At 42.1% G+C, this 17,500-nt stretch overlaps 1 protein-coding gene across 1 annotated transcript in view; it reads left to right on the top strand.

Moving 5' to 3' along the window:
• Sntb1 (syntrophin beta 1) overlaps positions 1-17,500 on the top strand; it is a 251,274-nt gene that overhangs the window by 145,169 nt on the left and 88,605 nt on the right. Inside the window, exon 4 of the mRNA XM_036208878.1 lies at positions 10,416-10,623. Coding sequence (XP_036064771.1) covers positions 10,416-10,623 — 208 coding nt within the window. The remainder of the gene's footprint in view (positions 1-10,415; positions 10,624-17,500) is intronic.

The following is a 17,500-nucleotide window of genomic DNA, read 5'->3' as shown; positions in this document are numbered from 1 at the left end:
CACAGGCTCAAGTAGGCTAGTGTCCCTTCAAATAATTTATCAAAACTCTGGCATCTGGAGAGATTAATCTACATGGTTGTCTTTTGGAAAGTGGTTCTTTGGTGCCACAGGAACTACAGATCTAAGACTTGGGACCGGCCATGTTGGTCATGAGATTTATATCTTGGAGCCTCATAGTTGTGCAAAGCAATTATCTTCATCTTTGTTCTCTCCAGCTTCACATCAGAGGAGAGTTTCCAAGTTACAACTTCTGTTTTTACTTATTAATTTTGTATGAGGAGGCCTCAAGTTTTCCATGTCAGTCTCGTGTTTCTAAGCAAGAGAAGAAGAGAATGCAAGTGTTTGGCCCAGTGGAAGCTTTGCAAGAGCAAGGAAAGAAAGTGCTTCTTCTTTCCTGAGGTTTGCCAAATGATCTCTGAGAAGCTGTGATACCATTCACGGCTGTGCCAAGCTGGATGGAAACTGCTCATCTTGGCAGACATCTAGAGTGAGCATCTAATTCCTCGGGGTTGGTATGGGGCCTCTATCAGAAATAGTTCCATAGGCAGTATTTACATAACTGTGGCAGAATGTGTGAATAAACACAGCTGTGGCATTGCCCTAAATATTTCTATTCAATGGGGAATTAAAAGAGAACTTTATCGCTGAACTACAGATAAACACAATTCATCAAGCAGTGGTCAGTTCAACTGGGGAACAAAATAGGAGTTATAAAAGACTGGCTTGCTCAAAATAGCTCCCATCAGCCCTCCTGACTTTATTGCTCCTCAGCACCCTCCTCCTTCCTCATACCCAGTTCCAGATATGTAGGACTCCAAGTGAGCAAGGGAGTTCTCTCTCTCTCTCTCTCTCTCTCTCTCTCTCTCTCTCTCTCTCTCTCTCTCTCTCTCTCTCTCTCTCTCTCTCTCTCTCTCTCTCTCCTGGGAAAAGAAAGGAGAGGGCATGCTTACTGGCTGAGTAGAGCCCTACTGTGGACCAACATTTTCCCAAGACTGTGTTTGTGGTCATTTCCAATGGATTTCCTCTTTTTCTTTCTGTGTGAGAGGATTGGATGTTAGTGGGAATGGGCATTTTTGTTGAGCAGACTTTAAGTCCAAGTGTGATGATGGACTCAGTTCTCACTGACCTATTTTGGGCTCCCATAGATTTTAAGCTTTAGAGCATTGCTGATCCTACCATGGTCACGTGATGTAAGTATTGCTTGTAGTTGGAAATGCTAGAAACTGATCCACTTCAGGTTTCAGAATCTGGAAACCTGACATCAATGTGTTGACAGGGTGGGTTCCTTCTGGAGGACAGGATGGAGAAGCCTCACTACCTCTAACTCTTAGCTTCCTGTGTATGCCCAGAAACCTGAACACATTGCTGTATCTCTCAATTAGATGTTTGTCTCTGTGTCTTTTCTGTCTCTCTTTTTATTTTAGTGTGTGTGTGTATGTGTGTGTGTGTGTGTGTGTGTGTGTGTGTGTGTGTGTGTATGTGTGTAACTCAGTTTGCCAGATTTTGTGGCAAGTACCTTTGACTCACTGACCCATCTCACTGCTCTTCTTCTGTATTGTGTGATACTATACCTACCCACCCAGTGCAGTGAGTAGTTAATTCGATAAAAGAACGTTTATTATCTTGGCTGGACTATACCTACAAGGATTCCACTTCCAAATAATTCAGTCGAAGGTTCTACTTAGACTTGCATTGTGGCAACATACTAATCAACACACTGGATGATTCTGGATTTTTGCAGACAGGGACCAAAGTAGCCCACTCAGTGTTACAGCACCTGGTACTCCCTAGATACTTTATTTAAAAAAAAAAAAATCATTGTTTTGAATTTCAGTTTGCAATCTGAGACACTTGCTACTATGTTTTGTGTTATTTCTCATATCTTGTTACTGTAGTGATCGTGTTAGGTGGATTGAACAGATGGCCAGCAGGTAAAAGCACCTGCCATCAATCCTGATGATAAGTTTGATCCTCAAGACCTACATGGTAGAAGGAGAAAACTGACTCCTGTTAGTGGTTCTCTGACCTATACACATACCCTGTAGCTTATGTTTGTCCAACACACACACACACACACACACACACACACACACACACACACACAGACAGATAGATGATAGATAGATAGATAAATAAATAAATAAATAAATAAATAAATAAATAAATAAATAAATAAATAAATGTGATTTTAAAATTTATTTAAATGTTAGGTAAGAGAAAGCTAACACAAATATCACTATATACAGAAAATACAAGTGTCTTATATTTACTAACCAACTTTCTTTTCCCACTTACTAAGTCAGAAATCTCTCTGGCTGTCCTGGAACTCACTTTGTTGACCTCAAACTTAGAGATCTGCCTACCTCTGTCTCTGGAGTACTGGTATTAAAGGCGTGTGCCAACAGAGCCCAGAATCTAAGTCAGGAATCTTAAACATTACCAGTATAAACCATGATTGCCAGTATCAGGACTTATCAGTCACAGAGTGTTACTCAATTCACCTTGTAAAGAGTATTTATAGTCATTATCATCAGAATTGCCACTTTCATCCTAATTGCCATCACTGCTGTTGTATAGAAGAGGAAATAATCCCAGGGTTATAGAAATTAAATAACTCATTTGTCATTACTGCACAAGTTGGGACTTCCAGTTGTATTTCACAGTAACCAATCTTGAACTGGCTGAAGGAAAGAAAGGGGGCATGGCAAAAGAGATATTTCAGTGCCAGCTCTGAGTGGACCTAGTCTTGGTGCTGCCTTGCTTTGCTGCATGACCAGGTCCACTCTTCTCCCAAGATAACCATCATCAAATCTGTGAGTATATCCGACTCAGCTAAGCTACATTCTGCCTCCCAATTTTTGACCCACAGAAACTGTGATATAATGTGTGTGGAGGGAAGCCATGTGGTTTGGAGAATCTTGTTTCTTAGTGGCAGATAATCATCATACTCTTCTAGCATCCCCACTTCTATTGACTCTGTCCTGAAAATCACCTGTAGATACTGTATCTCCCTCTCTATTTTCCCTTTTATTGAAAATAGATTTCTTTTCTCACATAATTTATCTTGATTATGGTTTCCCCTCCCTCTACTCCTCCCAGTTCCTTCCATCCCTCCTCCCATCTGGATCCACTCCCTTTCTGTCTATCTTCCGAAAACAACAGACTTCTAAGGGATAGTTCTATTTAATAAGATACCAATCAATAAAGCAGGGTTGGGAATGGCCTTAAGTCAAATCAGATATTGTGTGGTTACTACCATAAGCTTTGTGCCAGCATTGCCCTAGCATATCCTGCAAGCAGTACACCATTGTAGATAAATAGTTTGCAGCTGGCTTGTGTTTCCATACCTTTTCTGGTAGCCTGCAGAGTACTTTCCTGTACCTTGCTGTACCAAAGACTAGAACATAGGGTGAAGGCAATATGTAGACACCAGCTCTACTTCTCCATGTTTTCTTCAGCAATGGCCTTGCTGTCAGTTTGTGGAGAATAGCCTATAGTCTTGGCAATAGCCTGGATTGTTATAGATTCCCATGGGACCTCATTGGCCAACAACTCAATTAGATGTAACCCAATCCCAGTGCTAGAAACTTCATTTGGTGCCAAGAGATGCTTAGTTGAGACTCTGTCTCCTCCATTCTTTGGCAATTTTGTTCAGATTGCCTTCATATATGTATAGAGTTTAAGAAGTTTTTTTATGTATTTGGTTTTCATACTACCCCTCAAATGGCCCTTAATTTTAGCTGTGTCTCCCCATAGCACCCTGAACACACACCAATCTCATCTAGAGGCACTGTATCTCCACAAGGGCTGCAGCCTAGGCTTAGGGGGCAGCAATCCATTTAGTCTATATAATCCATGGGACATTTTAAAGCATATGCCCAGGCTTCAACCGTTGAAGAGTTTCACTTGATAAGTCTGGGATGAGCTCCAACCATCTGTATTTAACTAAATGATGTTTCAAATGAAATGTAGCCCATGTTTCTGAGAAATGCTTTCACTGAGAACTGCTTCTACTGTCTCTAGCTGTAAGTACTTCCCTTTAGCTGTTCTTCTCCCCTTACTTGAAGTCTCATTGACTAGTTCACCTTACCATTCAGCGTGTCCACCTCAGCCAGTGGGAAGTCTAGTACCAGCTACAGTGAGACTTTTCTGAGCCTACAGAGCAGCTCTTCCTCAAACAGAATTGCATCTAGCTTGCCTGACAGGTTGCTGGGCTCCTCCCTCAGGATTCCTAAGTAGTGCTGAGAAGGGAACCAAACAGTGTATATTTCTAGGAAGGTCTCAGTAAGGTGGTGCCACTGGACTTGGCCACACTTTGTGAGCCATTAGGAAACACCATGGGACCCGATATTGAAACTTTCCCCCAGAGACACTCTAGGATTGATCTCTTTCTCGCTCCCTTTCTCTCCTGCCCTCCCCCCATCTCTCACATTCCCATCCTCCCCGTCTCTATACCTCCTTCTCCCTCTTTGTCTCTCTCCTCTCTCTTTCACTGCCTCCCTCTCTTCCTCTCTTTCTTTTTCTGTCTTTCTCCTCTCCACCTACCCCACCCATACACACACTGTTCAGATAACAACATGATTTGTAGGTCAGGCAACACTTTCAGAGGCGGGTGGTGGCACAGGCCTGTCATCTCAGCTACTTGGAAGATCATATGTTCAAGGCCTGCCTGGGCTACAGAATGAGTTTAAGGCTTAAATGAGGTATATATCCAGTTCTAAGCCAGTCTAGACAATTTAGAGAGATTCTGTCTTTAAAAAAAAATTGTTTTAAGAGCTGAGGACCATGCTTAATGGGAGAGTATATACTCAGCATGTATATAAGCCTTATGTGTAGTGTGATTCTAATTAGTCCTAACAATAAAAACCCAGAGTCAGATATCAAGGGTGAAAGCTGAAAGATCAGAGAAACAGAATAGCAGCCACTGGAAACTTCTTACCTCTACAAATCCTCAGACCAAATGGGGGTAGGTCAAGATCCTATCGCCACCTGCCTTATATTTCTGTCTCCACCTCCCTAGTGCTGGGATTAAAGGCATGCACCACCACCACTGAGCTCTGTTTTTCTTTTAGACTTTCTCAAACTAGTGCAGTGGCCTTGAACTTCTGATCTTCCTGCTTCCTCCTCCCATGTGCTGGGTTTAAAGTGCCACCACTGCCCGGCCTTTATGGTTAACCAGTGGCTAGCTCTGCCCTCTGATCTCCAGGCAAGCTTTATTTGTCCAAACACAAACTATCACACAACACTTACATTCAGTCTCCAGCACTGGGAAAGAAATAAAAAGAAGCATCTTCACGATTGGTGCCCATTGCACTGGAACCAGTCAACTACGTGACAAAGTATAAGGAGTACTGGAGACAGAGAGCATCGAGGACTTCTGGGATGCCTTTAGTTTCCTAGTCCTACTTAGTTTTCTGTCCAGTTAGCAGTTACTTGCACATATTCAGGTCCCAGAAAACATTCAAAAGCTGGATGTGAGGTGCACATCTGTAATTCCAGCATTCAGGAGGCTGAGACAGGAAGATTGCAAGTTCAGTGGTTGACATAGCAAGCCACTGTGTCAGAAGATTTTAAAAAAGAAAAGAAAAGAAAGAAAAATCAGTCTGTATACCTATAATCTGTGTAATTTACTGAGTATTATAGTTCTTAAAGTTTACTTAAGTTAATAATATTGGTAAAGGCTGTCAGAATCCAAAGGAATAGGCCTCCACACCAGACCACAAGTCTGCCTTCCCCTTGTGATATTATTCTGGCAACATACAAACCAAAACACCCTTACACTGTCTCTTTCCTTTTCTTCTGTCATCTCTGTCTCTGTCTCTCTCTGTCTCTCTCTGTCTCTCTCTGTCTCTCTCTCTCTCTGTCTCTCTCACACACATACACACACACACACACACACACACACATACACACACACACACACACACACACACACTCTGTCTCTCACACACACAAACTCTCTTTCTCTGTGTGTGTGTGTGTGTGTATGTGTGTGTGTGAGAGAGAGAGAGAGAGAGAGAGAGAGAGAGAGAGAGAGAGAGATGGACACTTAAACTGTTATTTCTTTTAAAACAGGCACCCAGATTTTCGAAAGAAAATATAGCAAATGAAGTGCTTGCACATTTTAACTGTCTACAACAATAAATAGTGATAGAAGTTGAAAGACATGTTGAGAGTGCTCCTCAAGATGTTTCTAGAATCCCCAGCCTACCCTTGACGTCCTGTCTGTCTTTGGAAAACCCCTCAGAGGTGTAGCATTGTTTTTCTCTGGGGTGGGGACAGATGTCATTGCCATATATCCCTCCTTCCCTACCCACACCTGCCTTCAGGCTGTTAGGGCTTGTTTGCAGATTTCTTACTAAGAATGCTAAGGTTGCTCAAACTCCTCAGGGACATCCCACTTCGCAAATCATCCCTTTTCTACAGTTCAGATTTCTGAGTTAAATGATTTTCTCCCAAAGGTCGGTTTCAAATGTTAATGGGCCCAGGTTGCCTTGAGATGTCTAACTTTCATGTGATCTAAAAAATAGTTATCTTTCAAGGCAGGAACTAAGTAGGGCACTATTGCACACATCTCAGGTGATGAGTGCCAGGCTTCAGACTGCTACGGAAGACAATAGCTGCCTCCCTCTTGGATGCTACCTAATCTAAAAGAGAGGTACTGTAATCTGTTTTAAAATTCATAGGTTCACATGTGTTTGACTCCCAGACTCACCAACTGTGTAGCCTTGGGTAAATTATTTCCCTGCCCTTCCAAACTTCAATTATGCTAAATAGGTTAACAATATAAATCACAGGATTATTGGGAACATCCTACTATTGTTACATTAAAGAATGAAAAACTTTGCTGTTATGTGGTAAATTCTTAGTGGACTGTAGAGCAATTATTAAGCCATGAAAGGAAATTAATAAATAAATTATTTAATTTTGTTTTGAGGTGCCCAATACCAACACCAGTGAATAAAAACTAATATAATGTTTTCCTTACAATAGCAAATAACTGTCGTAAAAAATACAGAGCTGGAGAACACATGGGAATGGGGGCGGTAAGGAGAGAGCTGCTGGGAAACCATTGTGGTGATTGAATTGGTCTGTACCAGGATTACAGTGGTCTTTACACATATCTACACAGGATAAAACTGCATAGACATATACTCTGTACCCATGCTAGTGTCCTCATTTTGATATCAAAGTGTAGTATGTAAAACATAATCATCAGGGGAAACTGAACGGAGGGCAGGTCAGACCTGTCTGTACTGTTTGTGCACAAACCTGTAACTCCCTCACAATAACAAGTTAAAGGCAAAAGGCGCCTGTCTTATTTGTTGTGCTGCTGTGCAGAGACACCATTATCAACACTTATAAAAGAAAATGTGTAACTGGGGACTGGCCTACAGTTTCAGAGGCTTTTAGTTCTTTATCATCACGGCAAGAAGCATGGTGCTGAGGCAGTAGCAGAGAGCTACATTCTGACCTGCAGGCCTTGAGTGGCAGAGAGAACCTGGGCCTGATATGGGTTTTGAAACCTCAAAGCTTTGCCTCCCCACCCCCATTGACACACTTCCTCCGACAGGGCCCCATCTCCTAATCCTTCTAATCCTTTCAGAGTTCCACTTTTTGGTGACTAAATTTATGAGCCCATAGGGGCCATTTTTATTCAAACCATCACATTCTACTCCTATAGGCTTGTAGCCATATCATAATCAAAAAATGCTTTCAGTTCAACTTCAAAAGTCCCCAGAGTCTAACACAGTCACAACAGTGTTTAAACGTCCAATGTTCAAAGTCTCTTCTGAAATTCATTGTGTTCTTTTAACTCTAACCTCCTGTACAATCAAAATCAAAATCAGAGCACATACTTCCAATGTACTATGGCACAGAATATACATTACCATTCCAAAAGAGAAGAAAGGGAGCATAGTGAGGAAATATGGGACCAAAGAAAGGCCAAAAACCAGCAAGGCAAACTCCAAATTCTGCATCTCCATATCTGATGTTAAAGGCTCTTCAGGTCTCCAATTCCTTTCAGCTTTGTTGATGGACCAAAACATACTTCTTTCTCTTGGGCTAGTTCCATACTTGGTCTACAGCTCTCTTTGGCAAGTATCACACAACTCTCATATCTCCTGTATCTTGGGGTCTCCAAGGCAATCCAGGTTTCACCTCCACAGCCTCACACAATGGCTTCTCTGGGCCTCATGCAGGGACACCCCTGTCACATACCTGGCCTCAGCACCTTTTATTAGCTGTAGAGGGTGTAAGGGTATATGGTGGCGCTGGTGGCTGGTGCTGGTTACTTCATGGAAAGGTCATAGTCATGACAGAACCCAGTGATACCTTTCAGAGCTTTATTAGGAGGAGAGAGAGAGAAAGAGAGAGAGAGAGAGAACACGCATGGGAGTGCAAGTCCAGCTTTTAGGCTGGGCTGAGGACCGAACTCAGGGCCTTGTGCTTGCTAGGCAAGCGCTCTACCACTGAGCTAAATCCCTAACCCACAGAATTCTTACAGAGGGAGATTCCACAGCCACTTCCTTGTGTCCTTGACTCTAAAGCCAGAACTATGTGGACAAAACTGCCACATTCTGTTGCTTGATGAAGTTGGAACTTGGTTTCCTCTTTCAGTGACATTGGCATCAGCGTTTTGTTTTTGGTGGTTTCCTTCTCTGCCTAAGCTTTCCATTACTTCCTTTTCACGAGTTGGAAGTTTAGCTTGGTGGAGCATTGCCCCAGGTCTCCACTCCCTTTATTCCATTAGGATCAGGTTTATCTGTACACTTTTTATCTCCTTGAGCACTGGACTTAGTTCCAGTACACTTCCTGGTGCTCCTTTTCTCCTCAAACTGTATGTTTTGTGTTTCTCTTTGTCCAGTTTGCTCCCTTTCATTACAGATCTACGTAGGAGTTGTTACTAATAACCACATGGCAGTCAGGACTAGGCTGTCTGGAAATCTCTTTAATTTAGCCTCTCACAGATTATTTGGACAAGGGCAGAGAGTAGCCACATTCTTTGCCAAAACTATCACAAGAATGGTCTCTAGGCCATTTACTAATATTGCTCCCCTCTGAAACTTCTTGATAAGGACCGTCATAATCTGCATGGCTCTTAGCATCACTGTCTTCCATGCCTCCTACTAGGATGGCCCATTAAGCCCTGCTTAAAGTGTTCAGTTGCTTCTCTAATCCAAAGTCCCCGTTCCTCCAATAAGCAGCAAGGTCAGGCCTGTCAATAATACCACACTCTGGTTTCACAGCCACACTTCCCCACCTTAGGAACACACTTCCTCCAACAAGACCAGCCTCTCCATCCTTCTAATCCTACCAAAAGAGCTTCACTCACTGGAGACTAAATATTCAAATATATGAGCCAATGGGGGCTGTGGTTATTCAAGCCTCCACAGAACCTATCTGAAACACCCCTCTACTAATCATGCCTAATTAAACAGATCATTTACACTAACATGTGAGTGGTCCAACTGGAATCTGGCATAAGCTTTGCTGTTCAATTTTAACTACAAGATGTGCTGTTTAGTATAATGCTTTTCATACCATTACTACTCTTTTTTTGGTTGATTTTTTTTTTTTTTTTGCTTTTTTGTTTGTTTGTTTATTTGTTTTGGAGACAGAGTTTCTTTGTGCAAGAGTCCTGGCTGTCCTGGAACTCACTTTGCAGATCAGGCTGGCCTCGAATTCAGAGATCCACCTGCCTCTGTCTGCCAAGTACTGGGATTAAAGGCGTGTGCCACCACTGCCCGGCACCATTACCCCTCTTTCAGACTGCTCTCTCCTTCACTGAAGGAGCCTAGTGATGTAGTCATATTTAAGTGTGCCACAAACAAGCTTCCTAAAGAATACAAAGTTTGACAACTGGTGAGTAGAGGTACATACATATAATCCTGGCATTGAAATGTCAGACCAGGCGGCGGGAGAATTAAGAGTTCAAGATCATCCTCAGTTACTTGGAAATTTTGGGACCAGTTTGTGCTACAGGAGACCCTGTCTCAAAAAGAAAGAAAATAAAAGAATATGAAGCTTGGCCATTTCTATTTTAAAGTGTCTTAATTGGCTAACACTGGGCCATACTGTTGAGAATGTGGCTGGTCACTACAGTCAAGTTGCTGCCGCAGCAGCAGTGGTGTAGGTCCAGTACTAAAGTCCTCTGTGCAATTGAATGAACAAAAAACCGAAATATCCTTAACTTGGGGGATGTAGTATTTACAATGCTGTTATACTGTGTTCCAAAGGCACAGACCAGAGCCTGAGCAATTGGTAAGTATTTGAACAAATGAATGCATGAGTGAAGGAATGATCATGAAGGTAAATGACCAGAACAAACGTTGTGATCACCTTAGAAAGGCAGGTTTTGATGAAGCAGGATCTTCCAGGTCACCCTCTCACACCTCCCTTTGCTTCCCCAGGCAGCTTGAAATCCACTCTCCAGATGCTAAGCACACGGTGATACTGAGGAGTAAAGACTCCACCACCGCCCAAGCCTGGTTCAGTGCCATCCATTCCAACGTCAGTGACTTGCTGCCCCGAGTGATTGCTGACGTCAGAGAGCAGCTGGGGAAGACGGGTATTGCTGGCAGTCGTGAGATCAGACATCTTGGCTGGCTGGCAGAAAAGGTAAGAGGAATGTCTCCTCTGTTGATGGTTCCTAGGTTCCCCCACTGAAATGACGTCATTCTGTAGGCTGCTTCTCTCCTTAACAGGGAATTGACTTTCTTATCCATCCCAGCAGACCTCATAACACTGCCGTATGTGGAGAATTCATCTTAACCAACATTTATCCTCTAGCATACTTTCAAATAAGTGGCAAATTACATGTGGTCCCTGACTGTGCAATGGGCAAATGAGCACATTAATGGATAGCTTGATTTCTGTGGTATCCCTGTGATAGACAGGAAAAGTAACTGAAGCTCATAATATAGCATCTATGAGGGAATAGACATGATTGCTCAGAAGGGGTTTGTGTGAATTTTAATAAACCTGCTCATTAATTAGATCCTCCAGGAATCATGTGTTTCCAAATGACAACAATGATATTCATAACTAGGTTTATTGAGCAACTACTATGTGCTGATTCATTTTTACCTTATCTTTTATTTGTACTTTTAAACAAGCAAGTTTTAAATGTCATTCTTAATGAGTTTGTGTGGAATGCAGGTCTGGGCAGGAGAGGCACAGTTGGCATTTAAAGTGAATGCATGGCAATATTGGAACAGTAAGCAGTTTAAAGATTGGTTATTAGAACATATTTCTCATTCAAAATCATGGGAGCCATAATCACATGTATACAAATTTATGGATCATATTTGCATTCCTTGCTTCTTTCCCTCTTCTACCAGTCTTCCTCTTCTAGACTGCCCCCATTCCTGCGTTCACATGTTTGTGCATAAGAATTCATATGTATGTTTGACAACTGGGACAGATGAAGACCTAGCAGAGGGCTGCAACTGCAGAAGCTTTCATTTATGCTGTAAATCTGTTTCACAAAGTCATAGCTTAGGCATTTTAACAAATCAGGCAATTCAACAATGTACTCTGAAGAAGAACTCTGAAGCAAGAATGAGCTAATGTAGACTGTGTCACTGTTTGACCTTTATATAAATGATGGATTCAGAAAAAATAATCCTTTTGCATAATAATAATAATGTAAGAAGAAGGAGGAGTAGAAGAAGGAGGAGGAGGAGGAGGAGGAGGAGGAGGAGGAGGAGAAGAAGAAGAAGAAGAAGAAGAAGAAGAAGAAGAAGAAGAAGAAGAAGAAGAAGAAGAAGTAAAGACATGGCTGTGTGTCATGGAGGACAGCTGCCATGGAAGAGGGTTTATATATAAAGTTAGCACTGTCGCTCAGATTTCATTTCCCAAACCATGTGATATGTTGGGCATAGGAAGCCTTGACGGATTGAGCTTTGGCCGTTGTTCTTACATCTGATTGCTGTCCCTTGAACCTGTGGTGATGCTGGTGCTCCTAGGATTTGAGACAATTTGACCTCCCCATGACTCCCCTTCTAATAGATGATAAATGGCAATAGAGATGTTGCAATAACAGCTTTCCTGCCAATGAATCCTGTCATCTGAGAAGGCCCAGTCAAAGGGCACTTGGAAATAACACCTCAAGAGAGCATCCGGCTGCTTTCCACCATTGTTCTTTGTATACACTTGTTCACGTGTGGGTCTGGGCAACAAAGGTCAATGCACAGTGGGGTGTTTGGTTTGGTGTTGTCCCATCTCTTGTAGATGTCAGAGAACTAAAATCAGTGTGGGTGTTAAGAGCTTCAATATCATAAGACCTGCAAACCTTGGCAAGCCTTTTACAAGCTAGCTGGCTCAGAAGGTGACCAGAAGTGGGGGGGGGGGGGGCAGCTGTGTGAATGTGACAGGGTAGTCAGAGGGGGAAATCTGTGGTGATGGAAGATTTCTGCCTACAGATTTCCATGGTCTTGATATAAATGTACGAGTTTTGAGTTGGTGTTCTTAATGAAAACAGCCCAAGAAATGTGGACAGTTGACATTTGTAAAGTCACGGTTGCTAACACTTCCCATCATTTACTTTCTCAGGTGTATTTCTCTTGGGGGGAAGCCTGTCAGGCAAGAATCCTGCAGGTCCAAGTGACAGAAACTCAACTCTGCTTGGGCATCAGGGGCACTGTGTAGCCTGGGTCCCAGGACAAGCTTCAGTGTGCCCAGGATTCCCTTAATGATATTAGTCACACCTCTCCATCTCTGTTTTTCTGTCTCCTTTGATAATTTATTCTCAAAGGACTCACTTCTGCTTGACCTGAAAAGTCCAGGTTCATTTCCTTATTCTGGGCTGTTTCTAAGTTAAATCCCTGTGCCCCATTCTTTCCAACAGAAGTCTTACTATTGGATCTAATTGGATTGTCTTGAATTGTATTTTGAGCACCAGTTGCACAGAGCTCAGGACGAACCAAGTCATATCCATTGAGAAATAAAGAAGGGTTGTTTTGTTTGGGGGTGGGAAGGTCTATTTGAGAGTCTTTCTGTATAGGCCATGCTGGTGTAGAATTTAGGATCATCCTATCTCAGCCTCCCAAGTTCTGATATGATAGGTGTGTGGCACCGGAAGGCTGCGGATTTGTCTTTGAGTAGAGTGTTATCGTGATTGTTCTGGTTTTTGGAGGCCCATAAAGACCAATCTGATATTGAATTCATTGTGTAGCCAAGGACCACCCAAACTTCTGATCCTCGGGGATTACAGGTGTGTGTCACCATGCCTGGTTTATGTGGTGTTGGCTATCAAATCCAGGGCTTTGTGTGTGTTAGGCAAGCTCTGTACCAACTAAGCTCCATCCTCCAAAGGGGCATTCATTCTTTTTAAAGAAAAAACTTAGAATAATAAAGTGTGTATGGGTACAAAAGTGATGGAAGTAGAAAGAAAGACAAGAGAAGGAGCCTATTGGGATGGACCATGCTTTCATTTGTTGAAGATGCTGAGTTACCATGAGTGGTCCTAGGAGAGGAAATGGAACACATCTTCAGTGTCCCGGCAGAGAAGGATAGGAATTCAAATTAATGACTAAAAGGATTTAAATCAGGGGTAGTTGGTACAGTGTATCCACGATGTGGGAAACACATAAAGAAGTGCCCCAGAATTGACAGTGAGATGCTGTGCTATCCTTGGACCTGGAAGGGCATGAGCAGGAGCAGGAACTGAAAGGATCAAGCATCATAGTTGTAGAAAAAATGGCTGGCTACTCCCAACCATAGTCTTTAGGAGAGCAAGCCAGTTCCTGCCATCTTCTGGCTTCTGATCTTGTGCTGTTATTTCCTAATGGATGAGGCTGACAGGAAGCAAGAGGGAAGGGATGACCACTGGTGCCATCTTGATGTGAGTGGGCATCCCAGGGCTCGGGGAAGGATGTGAAGAGGCAGGAGCTGAATCTGGCATGTATGTGAGTTCTCACCAGCGCACATACCTTCCAAATACTGAGATGAGGCTCTCACCCCTTTAACCACTATCTGTATTTAAAATCATTACTGTTCGGTTAGTTCAAAAGTGCCTTTGTATCAGTCCTAGTGGTACTGGCTATGTTTCCCGAGGTTCCCCTGTTTTCACTTAAAAGCTGAGTTATGCCTTTGGCTTATCCTAAATCATTAGTAGGCCATTATTAGGTGTTCCCATGGAGCAATAATAAGAGCATATAAAAAGCTCTTTCTGTTTTGGGAATGCCATTATTCTTACAATATAATTTCAAATAATCATTGCAGATGTCTCCTTGAGTGTGTGCCTCAGTGTATTTATAAGAGCAATAATGACTTATCATGGACAATTATTATAAGCAAGAATATCCTTTATTGCTTTTAACTCCAAATTTCTCAAAAAAAAAAAAAAAAAAAAAAAAAAACTACCATATATCAAGTCCAAGGGAACAAATCCAAACAAGGCTCTTTTTTTGAATAGATATTTAATACTAAATTCTAGTGTGGATTCATATGGATGGCTTTTAGCCAAATACAATGAATGGCAAATCCTTAATACTGTGCCTTTCTTATCACAAATATCAGAGAATTTGCTTGGTATTTGTAAAGATATAAAATGTGATCCTATATATATCCAGCTGCAATTTACCTTAAATTGATGTCCTTTGTCTTTCTCTATACTGTTAAGCTTTGGTTTGGGGAATGAATAATAGCAGCTCCATGACAAGGTTATACAAATCATATTTAATTTCAAGGTTTTACAAGTGAGGCTTATATGAACTAACATACTGTGAAGCCACATCAATTTCCTTTGTAAAATCCTGTGCAGTGTAAATTCTAAGACCTCCTTGACTCTACTTGGAAAGAAAACTGAATACTAACACTGTTCTCTTCTTGAGACAGTCGGGGGAGCTGAAGGATGGCTCTTGAGAAACTATGAGATCTCCAGTGACCAGAGAGAACTCACTGCCAGAGAGGATAAGAAGAGTGGGGCATGGAATAGTTCAGCTTGTGGGGAGGGCACAGGACGGGATAGGGACTGTTCTAGAGGTGGATAGCACTTACATAATGAAACGTGTGTGTGTGTGTGTGTGTGTGTGTGTGTGTGTGTCTGTGTCTGTGTGTGTGTGTGTGTGTGTTTTAGTTATGTATATGTAACAGGAGGGTACACGTGCCTAGGAATACTACTAGGGGTGAGAAGAGAACATCAGGTACCCAGCTCTATCACTCTCATTCTTCAGATAAGGTCTCTCATTGGCCTGAAGCTAGGTCAGTGGCCAGTAAGTCATGTCGATCATCTTGTTTCTGGCCCTCACAGCTCTAGGAGTTACTGCAGTGCACATAGCCTTTTATGTGGGTGCTGGGATTCCCACTCATGTTCTCCTGCTTGCACAGCAAACATTCTTACCCACTGAGCTCCTAAACGGAAGACATTGAAAGCTACACAGTGATTTAAATATGAACAGTAGAAATCATTCACATGCAAAAACAGAGAGAAAGGAACTCAGAGCTGACCTAACCCAACTTCTTTTTCCTAAGGAAGAGAAAATGCAGTCCCCAGGATAGAAGGTATTTTTATCTAAAGTCACACTTGAAATTAAGACACAGAAATCATGACACAGAAGAACAATCCTGGGGTGAAATTGTTTTTTTGATTTAGTCTTCAAAAGAATTCCCTGCCGTTCATCTAGAATAGTCATATTTCTTCTCTCCTTAGGTCCTAGTAGCCTTTCTTGGACTCTGCATTGTCAGGACCACTTCAGACCTTGACCATCTCCCTTGGCTCTTTGCTGTCTCAGTCCTCTGTTTTCCCTATGCTATTTTTTTTCTGTGAGCACTAAACCCATGGACAAGTTGCAGAAGTCAGGGTAAAGTCTTTCCATTGGCCTCCTGTATAGGGTATCACACATGCCCATAAATACCAAGTCTTACTCATAACTTATCATATGAAGTGAGATCACTTTACCCTTAATTTCTTTTAAATCTTTCAAAATGTTATTTTCAATTATGTGTACATTGAAGTGTTTTTGGGTATCACATTAGAAAGATAAGCTATTTCTCACTCTCTGGATGTATAGAGAAACAATGGTAAATGGACTTAATAGCACCTTGAAGTCTGTTGTGTGCCCTTTGCATCAGGCATTTTAATTGCCTTGGAATCTTATTTGCAGGTGATTCTGTGTTAGATTAAAAATGCAAAAGCACAACAGAGCAAAACAAAACATCCATTTTTTTCTTTTTATTCCAAGGTGCAAATAAGTTCTCAGCTTTATTTCTTCTCCTTTCAGATTCTTTCCAATGTAACTTCCAACACGTACCTCCTCATGGTCTTATTGGCTCAGAGGACATTGGTTATTCACACTATGTGACTGCTCTGTTTCAGGCAATATGTATTAATAACTCCAGTCCTGTGAGGTAAGCCTGGAAAACCCATGCAACCTTTCTGAGGTCATTCTTCTAAAATCTAAGCTTCTCTTTGTAGCTCTTTCCACTAGACTGGGCTAGTATACAGGCCCAGGAAACACCTGTCCTTGTGAGGAGGGCTTCACTGAGCTCACTCTCACAGAAGCATCACCAACCCCAAGAGAACAATTTCAAAACTAAGAGACGTGTGATAACAATTTGGGTCCTTTACAATTGTAAAGACCAGGGGAGAACAACACTTAGAAAACCATCTATCCCCTTCCCTCCTCCATTGTATAGCATCTTGTTCTCATTTGCTTATGACATTAAGAGAAAAAAAATCAAAGAGAGATTCTTCTCTTAGTTCCACCCGCCTCCCCACAATGTCAGCTAATTAGACTTCTCTGCTTAAGCCTTTCCTTTGATTTCCCACACAATAATACTTCTTCCTTCCTAATCTTATGCTACTAAAGTGTAAAGAACAGTCTCAGAGAGGCTGGAATCATCTTTGACAGGACGCGTTGAGAGAAGACCATGTTTCTAGACACAAAGATCGCATATTGGGGTGACTAAGGAGCTACAATTGGCCATGGCACCTTAGGTATGACCAACGGCACAAAGTACCATGAAGTAAGGCTCCTCAGCCGACAGATCATGATGTTGATGGCAGATGTGTCTCCTGAGCAGTGGCTCATCACATCCCTCTATCCAAAGTCTGTGGGGGTTGATGTCAGCAGATTTTAGTCAGTCCACACACATGCAGGGAAGTGTATAGGTGGTATTCCTCTTTGTCTACAAGGATTAAATCTATATGGCATTTCCCAAGAGTGGATAACTGAAGAGGCAGCTGTCCAGTAAAGACGGAGTATGTGGTGAAAGAATGAAAAATGATAATGCGAAAGACTAGCACAGTGACAACTGTGGAAATGAAATTTGAACCAACTATTGATGGAATTATGAAAGAAACAGCTGCCACTGGGCATGCTGATGTTGATCCCATTCAACGTACCATCAGCAGGCAACCAGAAAGGAGCTACGGTAAGCTCAGAGCCACAACTAAGACAGTAGCTGTGGTCAGAGGGTGAAAAGTCCCCAGAGGAAGGAAGGACAGTGGAAGACTCACATGGGAGGAACCCATGGACATATTTCACATCAT

The sequence above is a fragment of the Onychomys torridus genome, chromosome 16 (genome assembly GCF_903995425.1).
Source record: "Onychomys torridus chromosome 16, mOncTor1.1, whole genome shotgun sequence".
Lineage (NCBI taxonomy): Eukaryota > Metazoa > Chordata > Mammalia > Rodentia > Cricetidae > Onychomys > Onychomys torridus.
Note: the sequence above shows the minus strand (reverse complement) of the source record. Positions and strands in the feature narration are given on the sequence as shown.